A 13,946-nucleotide genomic window follows, 5' to 3' on the forward strand; every position below is an offset into this window, starting at 1 on the left:
TTGCGGTTTTTAAATCTGAAGCAAACTCATCAGCAGCAAAAATCTTATCTTTAGTGCGAATAATTGGAGGAGGAATCACTTTACCCTGTACTATTTCATTTGGAGCTTTCCCTGTGGATGAGTGCACTGTATTGTTGTAAGCAAACTCCAATAATGGAAGATATTTCTCCCATTGTGACTTATGTTCACTAACATAAGCTTTCAACATATCCAAAAGAGTGAGATTCATCACCTCTGTTTGGCCATCAGTTTGAGGATGAAAAGCTGAGGAGAACTTTAAAGTGGTTCCCAAATTCTCAAATAAAGTACGCCAAAAGTTACTTGTGAATTTGGAGTCTCTATCTGAAATGATCTCAGAAGGCATACCATGTAATTTGAAGATATGTTGAATGAAAAGTCTTGCAGCTTGTGCGGATTTCAATGTTTTATGACATGGAATAAAATGTGATTGTTTGCTGAATCTATCAATTATGACCCAAATCATATCATGACCTTGAGGTGTTCTTGGAATACCTGAGATGAAATCCATTGTGATAGATTCCCATGGATCTTTGGGCACTGGAAGAGGTTGCAACAATCCTGGAATCTTCTGCCTATCATATTTGGATTTTTGGCATACCAGACAAGCCTCAATGAAGTTATGTGTATCTTTTCGTAATGTTGGCCAATAAAAGTAGCGCTCAATTGCACTTAGAGTGGCTGCCCTCCCTCTATGCCCTGCATAAGGGGGTTCATGACATTCTTTAAGCACCTTTTGTCGAACAGGAAGAGTGACACAAAGGTGATTGTTCATGAGAAGGTAACCGTCTTTGATGGAATAATCTGGATGAGAACCTCCTTGCTGTAAATTTGACCAAACTGCTGCAAAATTAGTATCTTCATCATAAGTATTCTTCATCATTTGAAAATCTTCATGATGAGCCACTATAATAGTTGCAATGCGAGGCACTCTAGAAAGTGCATCAGCAACTACATTTTGTTTCCTTGGAGTGTACATAATTTGAAAATGAAACATAGACAAGAATTTTTCCCATCTTGCATGTTTCTCCTGCAAATGCTTTTGAGTCTTGAAATACTTCAAGCTTTGATGATTGGTTTTAATAAGGAATTCATTGCCTAAAAGATAATGTTTCCATATCTTTAAAGCATGAACCACCGCTAAGAGCTCCTTTTCATAAATGTCATACCTTTTCTCCACATCATTTAGACGGCGGCTTTCAAAGGCTACGGCATGGCCTTCTTGATTTAGCACTGCACCAATACAATCACCACAAGCATCTGCTTCCACCACAAATGGTTTTACCAGATCTGGAATGATAAGAACAGGTCCAGAAGTAAGAGCTGTTTTCAACCTTGTGAAGGCTGCCTTCTCTTTTTCCTTCCATTGGAAAGAGATCTTCTTCTTTGTAAGGTCATGAAGTGGAGAAGCCATATGTGCAAAATGCTTGATGAAGCGGCGGTAATAAGAACATAAGCCAAGAAACGATCGCACCTCATGTACATCACGAAGATGAGGCCATTCTTGGATTATCCTGATCTTTTCAGGATCCATCTGAATCCCTTCAAAAGAGATGACATGCCCAATGTAATTTATTTTATGCATGAAAAATTCACTCTTTTTACCATTTACCAAGAGTTGATTTTGTTGTAGTAATTGTAGAACAATTTCCAAGTGTTGATGATGCTCCTCTTCATTCTTGCTAAAGACAAGAATATCATCAAAGAAAGTATCGACATGTTGTCGATGCTCTCTAAAGATGCGCTCCATCATTCGATTAAAGGTGGCTGGTGCATTGGTTAATCCGAAAGGAACCACCAAGAATTCATAAAGACCGTATGAAGTGCGGAAAGCAGTTTTGTGTACATCTTGTGGTATTACCCTACTTTGATGATAACCACTCTTTAGATCAATGCGGCTGAAAACCTTTGAGCCTCCTAGACGATCCAAAATGTGGTCAATTCTGGGAATAGGAAACCGATTCTTCACAGTGATTTTGTTGAGGGCTCGATAATCAATGCACATCCTGAATGTGCCATCGTTCTTTTGAACGAGAAGAACCGATGAACAAAATGGTGAGCTACTTGGCCTAATTAGCCCACGGTTGAGTAGGTCTTCGACTTGCTTTCTGATTTCTTCTTGTTGAGGACGGCTCACACGGTATGGTGCTATATTAGGAGGAGAACTGCTCGGGATAATATCAATATGATGGTCTTCTGGCCTTTCTGGGGGAAGCTGATAAGGAAGATCTTCCAAAAAACAATCTTTATACTTTTCCAAGAGCTGAAGTTGCTCTTCGTTTTCAGTATTCATATTATCTTTTACATCAGTGACATAAAGCAGACAACATTGAACACAATCCTTAATTGCTCTAGAGACTTGCATATGGCTTACCATAGGTATGGTGTCTCCAGAAACTCTAGCTTGGATCTCGTACTTCTTGCCTTTGTTGGTGAGTTCTACCTTCTTTTTCTGAGAGAAGATGGTTGAATCTACTCTATGATTCCAGGGCATGCCAAGAATCACATCGCAACAATCAAGGTCTCTGATATAGAAGGCATCTTCGTCATTGTAGCCTTGAATTTGAAACTTGAGCTTGCCAATATAGGGTATCACAGTCTTCACTGTGTCACCTTCATCAGCATTTAAAGCTTGGCGAACTTCTACCGGAGTGTCCATCTCTTCGTTCTTTAATCCAAGCTCTTTAGCTAATTGCAAGGAAATGATATTTTCATTCGCCCCAAGATCTATCAAGAATAGTGCTTGCTTACCTTGCAACTGTCCCCAAGCTTTTAATAATTTGCGCATCTCTGGAGTGTGAGTTGTGTTTGCAACTACATCACTGATAGCATTGATTTTCACTGGCGACTTAGGCTTGTTGTCAGAAACCTTGCTTTGTCCCTTGTTTGGACATTGCTTCGCTATGTGGCCTGTCTGTCCACATTTAAAGCACTTCCCTTCTTTCATGAAGCGTTGCTTTTCTTCTTCGGAAAGTTGCTTTGCTTGTGGGTATAGATTGGAGCGAAATTGAGGAGCATTAGGAGGTGCATAGGGCTTCATCTTCTTTTGATTTGATGGCTGCTTTTGCCATTGTTTTTGTCCTTCATTTGGGGCTGAATACTCCTCATCATCAGCTACTCTCTTCTTATCATTCTTTTGGAATGATTTGTTGCCATTGTGCTCCATTTCCCATGTCTCAGCATGGTCAATGAGTTCCCTGAGACTAGAACAATGATAATGATTAAGAGCAGTACGAAGTTTAAAATGTAAACCTCCTTGAAACTTTCTAAGCTTTTCCGAACTGCTGATCTTCTTGAAATGTTGGACCTTCAAAAGTAGCTCCCAAAATCTCTTGGTATAGTCACCAAGTGACTCATTTTTCCTTTGCCAAAGCCGATCCCATTCCATTTTTACATCTCTTTTGAAATGAACAGGAAGAAATTGGCTTTGTATTAGGCGAAGAAAGGACCGCCATGATTTTGGGACAGCATGATCATATTCCAACCCCGTCCACCAAGTATGGGCTAAGTCGGTTAAATGTAAAGCTGCAAACTTAATCTTTTCTTTTTCTTTATACTTGTCACGACCATACAAAATTTGAAATTGACGAATAAACTTCAGAAGAAGATCAGGATTTCGGGAACCATCATACATACTGAACTTGATCTTCTTTTCAAGTTGAGATAGTGACTTAGTTTTCTTCTTCTTCTTATTCCTTCGTCCATGCTCGGATCTTGAGGTTGAAGATGATGAAGTGCTTGACGGGGATGAAGATGGAGACGAGGGTGAAGAATGTCGACGCCTTTGACGATGATGAGGTCTTCCACGAGAAGGGTGTGACTCTTCATTACTAGAAGAGGATCCATCAGAATAGGCGCCAGATGACTTTGAAGAAGAGGATGAGCTTCGACGCGATCTCTTTCTTTGTCTTGAAGTAGAATGGGACTGCCTCTTAGAAGTAGTTGGACTTCTTGATCGGCTCCTTTCATTGGTATGGCTTTGTCTCCTTGAAGTAGATGGGCTTCTTTCCTTGAATTCTTTGGGATTCTCAACTTTTTCTAGTTTGAGAAGTTGCTCACGAATTTGCTGATTCTCCTCTCTAAGACTTTGAATGGCTTGAAAGATAGCACTCGATTGATCCATTGAGACTAAAGAAAAAAAATATGCTCAAGCACTCAATGCAAGGGCTGAAACAAACAAACTTACAGTTGTAAGCACTACCAGTGTTGGGGGTGAGGACCGAGCCAAAGCTCTGATACCACTGTAAACGCCCCGAACAACGTAGTATGCTTAACAATTATGATATTCGCTTGTTTTCGAGATTTAATATAAAAGAGAATGAACACTTAAAGCTGAAAATGAAAATTACTCACAAAATTACAGCCATGAAAATGTAAAAGTAATGGAGACAAGATTGAGGGTTGAAGATGGGCAACCCCCCCCCCCCCCCCGAAGGAATGCATTTCTGCTCAACCCAAGTCCCTTAGGGAAGAGCTCAGTTACAATCAACCTGAGAGTGAGAAGAAGTAATTCTCACTCTCACAAGATCATGCAAAGATGTACAAACACACATGCATTATCTATTATGCAATGATAAGAACTGATTTCTTTACAGTATGAGAGAAGAAAAAGGGAAATTCAGCATTTCTCCATCGTTGATCAGCAGTACATGGATAGGGCTTGCTTCTTGTAGCTAAAATGGAAGAAAAAGCTCGAGAAGGAGGTGCTGTAATGAATTTACAGGCTTGCTGTCTTGTAAAACAACAGTGATAGAAGAGGGAATATGGAGGAATTTGATAATGGAGAAGTGGGGGATGATGATGGGGATGGATGGGGCAAGTTTCTGGCTATCTGTGGGTGCTGTACATGAGTTTATAGCAAAGAAAAATGATGTTGAATGAAGAAAAACGAGCTCTTATTTATAGGAGAGGGGAGAGCTAGTACAAAAGGGGAAAGTGGAGTAGCACAAGACAAGTGTCCAGCCACATGTCATGAGATGTGACAAGCGGTGGGACACTTGGAAACTTGTGTGACAAGTGTCTTGACACTTGTCTCTTCTCTATGGCCTTCCTTTTTGGGTTGAATACTGTCAAGAATAGAAACAACCAAATTTAGTAAGCACAGTCAGAGTATAGAACTTACTATTTTTAGAATGACATCCCTATTTTTTAGGACTAGCATTTTTAGGCTAATTCGAGGCTCCTAAAATTTAGGGACCTCCTAAAATTTAGGGATCTCCTAGAATTTAGGGACCCCCCCAATATGGGTATCATATGAAAGCTTTTTTCGTGTACATCGCAAAAATGGTATCTGAATCTTCATGTGACTTTCCTATGCAAAGAAATGTGCATTTCAAGCTTTTAGCCCACACATGCACATTATACAAGCATTTCATGATCATGCCATCTTGTTGATTGTAACTGTCTGTTCTAGTGGATCTAGCCCACATTTCAAGGCATCAATCCTTTCTGTGTGCGAGTCTAACCCTGATATGCGTGAGTTCTAGTCACAGGCGCCCAATCGGGTCATATAGGTGGAAGTGTGAACTATCTTTTCTCTAACCCACCGCGTGGGTCCACCATAACCTGTGACCACTCATCAGTGGCCAGCTCCAATGCACTTTTCTTTATATCTAATTAGTGTAAAGGAAATAAATTTAATAAATCATTATATAGACAAATTAATGAAAAAGGATACAAATTCTGTTTCTATAGAGTTGTGACAGCTGGCTCTAGGCATTCTATCCAAGATCAAGGACCTGGCCAATGATCTGGCGAACAGATGGATAGAAGAGAGGAGCCTTATAATAACCAGGTGGAGGCAAGAGGCTGCAGATTACTGGCAGGACAAGGTAAACAGGGTCCCCAAAACTGTCCAAGGCTACGAGGCACAACCGAAGTGGCGGAGGAGGATTTGGGATGCCAATTTTGATGCCTGGACTGCCTTCTGCAGCTCACTTCCTGAAGAACGCAACGACCCCATCTACATGCCCTACCCCCGTAGGCATGGAGTTGATTATGGCCGCACTATTCATTGGGATTTTGACTTTCCTAGAATATATAATGTAAATGCCCGGAGTCTCGAGGAATGCCTAGTTTTTAGAGTAGAGGATCTCCTTCCATCCATGAACCGCTTCCTCGCAGATTTTTCTTCTTTCCCTGATCCAGCCATCCTAACCACCTGTAATTATCTTAGGCTTATCAAATTCCTATTAATGCAAAGACCTACAGCTGAGGAAGCACACCCCCCCCTCTTTTTTGACATCAACCTAGGGATAGATAGTAGGGCTATGACCAGATTAATGATGAGGCAACCCTGCTTCCCTCCTTTTGCCTCGAAATCTTAGAAAATATGAATGATACCCGCTTCACGAGGTGTAATCATCCCTTCTTGTCATCGACACCTCTGAAGGCCCAGGCTACTATTAAAGAATACCTACAGAGCCACACTTTTCTATCCCAATGCTTGCGACCACCCCGTGCTTCGGCTGAAGGTGATAGGCATTAGCCAGAATGCCTTCTTTGTATGCAATTCTCCAAAAAAAAAAAAGAGGAAAAAAAGAAAAAAAAAGAAGCACGAGGGCTCACTTTGCTCACTACACCTAGGGTTCACCCGTAGCCCCTCCCCCCACTTCACGCTTAGGGCACATCAAGAATAGGACTTCCAGACCTATCATCCTAAGTTTTGCACTGCACCTCCAACAACACATGAACTGGGTCCTTAAGTGTGGGACATTACCAAGGGCCTACCCAAGGTTAGACCCATCTCCCAGTTCAACTGCACATGCACTTACACCACACTGTGAGACAAACACACCCCTTAGGGAGTGCACAACTTTCTCTTGCAGGCTATGATCATAACTCAGTGATGGACCCACCATTGGCATAGATCTTGGAACCACATATTCTCCAAATGATTACGAAGCCCCAGTTTTGACAGTCGTCGCAGAACGAAAGTTACAACTGTGTGACAAATACCGAGCATCTTCGTGAGGATCAAAGCACACCAGAATCTCTCCCAATCATCAGGGATCTAAACTCCATCATCTCTCATTCACAACCGCACCCTTTTGATTGTGGTCATCTACCCACCAATTCCACTTAGCAGCAACCCCAACTAATCGACTGCTCCCCACCCTAGTGCCATGGGACTAGCACTCAACTAGGAGGGGGGTAATGTTTACTACAGCACAAAGGATCAGAAAATGGAGTAGAAGTGCGGGAAAAATGGAGAAGGGGATAACCAAAAAGGCACAAGACAAAGGAAGGAAAAGGCACCCCGGATGGAGGTCAGACCCTGAAAATTTGAATGACGACCTCTCCAGAAGGCTTTAGTGTCACTTCGAGAAAAGAAAAGAGTAAAAGCGCGCCATTAAATATGAAGGCGCTCCCGAATCCTTGTAAAAAGAGTGTCGGGCTCACTCCTGTGCAAATTGTATGCATTAATAGGAATGGGATAAGTTAGAACGGTGGGAAATAGGAAAAGAGGGCCTAGGCTAATGGCCGACCATGTAAAAAGTGGGGATGACCGCCCAAAAAGTAGGGCATGTATATAAAGTTCAAAAGTGAATGAGAAACTCATTCTTGTGTGTGGCCAAAGCTTCTTCTTCTTCTTCTCTTGTTTCTTGCCTTCTTGCTTGTGCTTGAGTGAGGGATTGAGGAAGTGTGAGGGAGTGAAGGAGTGAGTGTGTGAGAGTGAGGGATCATGGAGAAGAAGCTCCCCATATTCTCTCTTCATCTTCTCTTCTCTTTTCTCGTGTAGCTATGGAGGATGGAGCTTGACGGAGAGGGCTTGAGCTTGCCACAAGGATCGTGGAGCTACCGGAGTGCAAGAGAGAGGAGGGAACTCGATCGAGCATCAAGGTAAGCTCACTACACCCGTAAGGTAGGCATTGTGCATCGGCTATGTGAGAGGTAGCCATGGCCGCTCGGCTTGAAACGCTTGAACAATAAGCGGTCCGTAGGTCTTGGGGTAGAGCTCCGTAGCTCCCCTCTAGGCATGCTCCACATGATGTGGCATCGATCTTTGTAGGTAGATTGGTGCGAGCCTATGATGAGGCGTGTAGTGGCACTCTCACTATTTCAGATCGTTTCTATACGGAGCCTTGTGAGGAGCAACATTTTTCCCTCACATCTCACAATGGGCAGGTAATCACCCTCGTGCTGGCATCTAGATGCCGGATGTTGCTATTGTATACTTGAGCATTGCTTGGTTGGATTCCACCAATTTTTCTTCTATATATGCATTCTACCAAGCTTTCTATGTAGTGCATTGCACTCTAGATGAAGCATGTATATGGTTTATATCTGTTATTGCATTAGTTAGAAACCAGTGGACCTATTTTTGGTATATGGAAAAATCAACATGTTTGCCCATAACCAAGATGAGGTTTACGTAATAAAGGAAGCAACCAATGATCAAAATTTATGCTACAATAAGAGTGTATCGTAATTTCATATTCCATTAGGTTATACATGAAACACTAATTGAAACCAATGACTTTAGGGGAACGTACTTCACGTACAATTAACTTGCATTTAAATTAATAGTGTGATCCAATTCCATAAGCAGGACACAATAAAAGTATATTTCAAATTCGTATTTCATCAAGTCATACATGAAACACTAATTAAAATCAATTGCTCCTAGGTGAAGGAATTAAAATCAATTCCTAGTGTCCAACAATATCTATATCTATGTATAAAATTAGTCATAAATAATAGCCACCATTACATTTGAAGGGGAGAATCATCAATAACATTGAACTTGGACATGTCACTAAATGTTCTAGACTTGGATACACTATATTTCATGATCACCTCTCTCATACCCAAAACTTACACTCCAAAGATTATATCTATATCTATGTATAAAATTAGTCATGAACAATATATTTCACGACTAAATGTTCTGAACTTGGACATGTAACTAAATGTTCTGGACTTGGATACACTATATTTCATGATCACCTCTCTCATACCCAAAACTTACACTCCAAATTATATGTATATTTATGTATAAAATTAGTCATGAACAATAGCCATCTATCATTCATGTATCTCCGAAGTCTATACCTATGTATTTTGAGGCTTCTCATTGTTTTAGTCATAGTGTTCTCATAAGCTTGTTATCACCAATTTTTCTTCTATATATGTATTCCACCAAGTTTTCTACGTAGTACATTGCCTCAAGGATTCCATTAGGGTTTACCGTATGGTACCACGTGAGTGTAAGGGAGGGGGGTTATTTAAGAGAAGGAAGGTACATTTTATAATGTAAGGTCCCATAAATAGGGGGTAGATAAGGGGTATTTTCATATATTTCTTGCACGTAGGTGACGTCTCCTTATTACTACTAGTGAATCCCCCACATGCATTGCACTCCAAATGAAGCATGTTTATGGTTTATAGTTGTTATTGCATTAGCTAGGAACTAGTGGACCTATTTTCGGTATATGGAAAAATCAACATGTTTGAGCATAACCAAGATGAGGCTTACGTAATTAAGGAAGCAACCAATGATCGAAATGTATGTTACAATAAAAGTGTATCGTAATTTCATATTCCATTAGGTCATACATGAAACACTAATTGAAAGCAATGACTTTAGGGGAACATGCTTCACATACAATTAACTTGCATTTAAATGAATAGTGTGATCCAATTCCATAAGCCCTGGAACACAATAAAAGTATATTTCAAATACATATTTCATCAAGTCATACATGAAACCTACACACGCTAACTTGCACTCCAAAGACTATGAGAGAATTTGAACCTCTTGCATCTCTATGATGGTTCATTCTTGAAACATGGGATTATTTCGTCACAAAATCAAGTACTTTGTGAATTCGATATGCTAGAAACACTTCAACTATTCATTATCAATCCTCATTCAAACAAGTAGTTGTTCATGGCAAGTAATCTCATAGATATTACTACTCTTATAATTCACAAAAAGTGAGGATTCATATATTGGCATTTACCTCCCTTAACACATTCAAATCATCCATACAGTATATTTCAAATTCATATAGTGTGATCCAATTCCATAAGCCTTAGAACACAATAAAAGTATCTTTCAAATTCATATTTCATCAAGTCATACATGAAACTTACACACGCTAACTTGCACTCCAAAGACTATGAGAGAATCTGAACCTCTTGCATCTCTATGATGGTTCATTCTTGAAACATGGGATTATTTCGTCACAAAATCAAGTACTTTGTGAATTCGATATGCTAGAAACACTTCAACTATTCATTATCAATCCTCATTCAAACAAGTAGTAGTTCATGGCAAGTAATCTCATAGATATTACTACTCTTATAATTCACAAAAAGTGATGATTCATATATTGGCATTTACCTCCCTTAACACATTCAAATCATTCATACAGTATATTTCAAATTCATATAGTGTGATCCAATTCCATAAGCCTTGGAACACAATAAAAGTATCTTTCAAATTCATATTTCATCAAGTCATACATGAAACTTACACACACTAACTTGCACTCCAAAGATTATGAGAGAATCTAAACCTCTTGCATCTCTATGATGGTCCATTCTTGAAACATGGGATTATTTCATCACAAAATCAAGTACTTTGTGAATTCAATATGCTAGAAACACTTCAACTATTCATTATCAATCATCATTCAAGCAAGTAGTTCTTCATGGCAAGTAATCTCATAGATATTACTACTCTTACAAATTCACAAAAAGTGAGTATTCATATATTGGCATTTACCTCCCTTAAAACATTCAAATCATCCATATAGTATATTTCAAATTCATATAGTGTGATCCAATTCCATAAGCATGGCATGATAAAAGTATATTTCAAATTCATATTTCATCAAGTCATACATGAAACTTACACACGCTAACTTGCACTCCAAAGACTATGAGAGAATGTCTACTACCACTCCAACATAGTAACAACCCACTTGCAAAGATCCTCCTTGGTCGATTGCATGTACTCAGCATCAAACCATCTTCTCCTAAACTGCAAGAGGCAACCCGCAATCCTTAGAAATGCCCAAAAAACCAAACCCATTTTTTCTTAACTTGAAAATTTCTTACGCAATACTTTGGTGGCTTTCCAATCACCCCACTCTCAATGATGCTTCTCATGTAAGCCATCACGTAGAACCCGCAATCCACTGCATTTTTTTGTTGAGGACCCTAGTTTATAGCAAAACACAAAAAGAAGGTTAGATGGGCCTTTTACCCTAATCCTTAAACCATGAGCAAACCTTATGCAACGTTCATAAAGTACAACCTTTATGTGCACAAGCTTCATTTGATCCACTTTTGACAACATGTTGGCACATTCCATGTCTGTGCAACGCCTAAACAATGCATACACAGCCCTGGAACACATACACACGAGTAATCAAAAAATGATATGTGGAACAACATCATAATCCACACAAGCATATTGGGTTGGGCGGGTTCAGTGTATCTGTATACAAGGAGCAAGCATTCCATGGGATCAGTACACCCTAATGAATCGAGGTATAAGATGGCACCTCGATCATCGAGCAATTTCTCGACCCTTTTCAGTCTAGGGTTGTAGATAATGAACAGGCTCCAATGTGACCTGTAACAAAACAATAATGCATGTCATGCCATCAAGATCAAGTGGAAGTCCCTTAGAAATCCATCTGGAACCAAAACTATCATTAGTAATGTAAACTGTGATATTACCCTAAACCCTCAACACCACATATTGTACAAGGTACTACTCACATGGCAAATAGATTCAACATGTGTGTTGATGCCTCTTCAAGGCGAAGCAAGGCATCAAACAAGGCCTTGTCAATATCAACGTGTAGCCTCAACCATGATCCCACAAGCTCAGTGTACACACAACTCTCCAACATAAAATGCAAATCCTCCATTATGCTTTCACAAAGAGCCAATATATGCAATGACAAGCATACCAAGAGATATGAACATACCTTGATGTGACATTTTTTTGGCCCCTTGTCTTGACAAGAGACCCATTCTTCATATCTATCATGTCACTGCCAATCATATACACGCAATGTGATGCGGGGCTAATAATCCCATGAGGGGAGGAGATGGTGATGGGGCTGGGTACAGGTGATTTAGGTGAAAGAATAAGGGACGTGAATAGCTTCGTCCTATCGACCTACAATCCCAATGTTTAGGGGTAATATAAGTTAATAGTCCACGATTCAAGTCTCACAAGCCACGTATTTCTCAAAATTCTCCATAAGCATCAACAAAAATACTAACCTGGGGAGCCATGTCTTCATCACTAGTGGCAGGACCACGTTGCAACAAGCCATCTACCTCCATTTGTATGTTCTACACCTTTACTTCCGAGTCATGGTGATGATTGATGGCATTGCCCTCACCATAGGCAGCCCCATCAACATCACCATCTGCCAATCCCCTTAGACTCTCTAGTGTGGGGCCGTCTCTATGCCACACCCGTCATTTTTAAACATGCGTTAAAATAAATGTGAGATAATTAAACCAAAATATCGCATTGCTCATAAGAGAATAAAGATTAGATACTCACATGCTTATCATATCCCTTGGCAATACGCTTTTGTGTGCGTTGGATGCAATGCTCTTTCTTTGAATCGTATTGGCCCATGACCCTTTTCACAAAAGTGGCTATGAACTCTTCTTGTGTCATGGTATGCTCCTTCTCCTCCTCTAGCAAGTCCCATAAGTGTCTTGCTCTTGCATATTTCCCTCTCTCATACTTCTTGTGGGCTAGCTCTAATTTTCTCTCCAAGTTTCCAAAATGAGTCCCAGCTTGACGAAGCCATGCATCAACAACAACACAAGTGTGTGTGGTACCAATAGGGCGACCGGTCTTTCATCGAGGAATATCTATATGGATGCCATGCTCGTCCCTCAAGTGGATGACCATGCTGACCCTCCTCTTCATGTTCACATGTTTCTTTGGGCAAAGGATGTCAACATGGCACTGTCGGACTTGAGACCCATCAGGGAGAGTGATCTCCATGTACGATGCTTGACCCTAAGCAAGCACATGCATAGTGAGTGGCCACCACATCACAATGTCAAAATCTTAGAGAGCACCATAATGCCATCAAACACTATGCATGATATTGCAAAACTCTTACCGATGAGTGATTCTCGAAGATGGCACCATCATCGTGTGGCAGAGGTGCAACACGCTCGTCGTGGCTTTCACATGTAGGCTGAGAAGGTAATGTCACCTACAAAAAAAAAATGGAGGCACCCCTCATGAAATCATTATAAATTAATACAATTCATTGAAAGTAGAAATTGAAAGATAAATGAAACTTATAGTCCTCTTTGATCATGTGTGTGGATGGTCCCATTGTTGGGGCCGAGCCTGTAAGGATTGACCCCTCGTACATGGTGCCATAACCAAGTGCCTATTAGCCCTAAACCTGAACAAACGTCACGATTCATGTTACACAAGATAAGAGAACGATCAACCCTAAAACCACAACAAAACCAAGGACCAAGCACAAAAGAAGAGAGGAATCAATGCTAAATCCCAATAAACCACTATCATAAACAAGAATCGTAATCCATGACACACTCATGCTCGACTGCTTTACCATCCTTAGAATACATACTTTCAATTCTGGGTTTACTTCTAGGTCCTAGGCACATAAATTTTCAAGTGAAAAAGGTAAAAGCTACACAACTTATAGTCATATTGTGTCCTATTTACACAAACATTGCTTACATACCTTCTATAGCATTCCTATCTCTTTCTACAAATTACTTTTCTTATTGAAATGCTACAGTCTTTAAGTTGTTTATCCTATAGCAAAAACTCATAAACATAGCAAGATCACACCCAAAGAGTTTTGAATTTGCAAAAAAGTAAAACATAGTAACTTTATACTTTGAACCATAACATAGTAACTTTGATTCTTTGAACCAAAACATACATGATT

General features: G+C 40.1%; 1 protein-coding gene and 1 long non-coding RNA gene across 2 annotated transcripts; both read right to left on the reverse strand.

Annotated features, from left to right (window-relative positions):
* Positions 1-10,777: 10,777 nt before the first annotated feature.
* LOC148037931 (uncharacterized) lies at positions 10,778-11,372 on the reverse strand. Its single transcript, XR_015690801.1, has 3 exons — positions 11,285-11,372; positions 11,086-11,187; positions 10,778-11,008 (listed from the first exon to the last, which is right to left on the reverse strand). It is a non-coding gene; the product is annotated as an uncharacterized LOC148037931 (long non-coding RNA).
* On the reverse strand, positions 11,355-13,421 carry LOC148037932 (uncharacterized). Its single transcript, XM_087677173.1, has 6 exons — positions 13,134-13,421; positions 12,557-13,027; positions 12,268-12,454; positions 11,967-12,160; positions 11,437-11,605; positions 11,355-11,375 (listed from the first exon to the last, which is right to left on the reverse strand). Exons 3-6 carry the CDS (start codon positions 12,328-12,330, stop codon positions 11,355-11,357), a joined length of 447 nt encoding a protein of 148 aa, XP_087533299.1. The 5' UTR covers positions 12,331-12,454; positions 12,557-13,027; positions 13,134-13,421.
* Positions 13,422-13,946: the final 525 nt, after the last annotated feature.

Source organism: Lygodium microphyllum, chromosome 4 (genome assembly GCF_053477565.2).
Source record: "Lygodium microphyllum isolate KBCC chromosome 4, Lygodium_microphyllum_v1.1.10, whole genome shotgun sequence".
NCBI lineage: Eukaryota > Viridiplantae > Streptophyta > Polypodiopsida > Schizaeales > Lygodiaceae > Lygodium > Lygodium microphyllum.

Coding starts and splice junctions, on each gene's coding strand:
- LOC148037932 (XM_087677173.1), bottom strand. CDS start 12,330: ATGGAGGTAGATGGCTTGTTGCAACGTGGTCCTGCCACTAGTGATGAA. Junction 12,161..12,267: donor ATGAAGACATGGCTCCCCAG/GTTAGTATTTTT, acceptor TTGGGATTGTAG/GTCGATAGGACGAAGCTATT. Junction 11,376..11,436: donor CCGCCCAACCCAATATGCTT/GTGTGGATTATG, acceptor TATGTGTTCCAG/GGCTGTGTATGCATTGTTTA.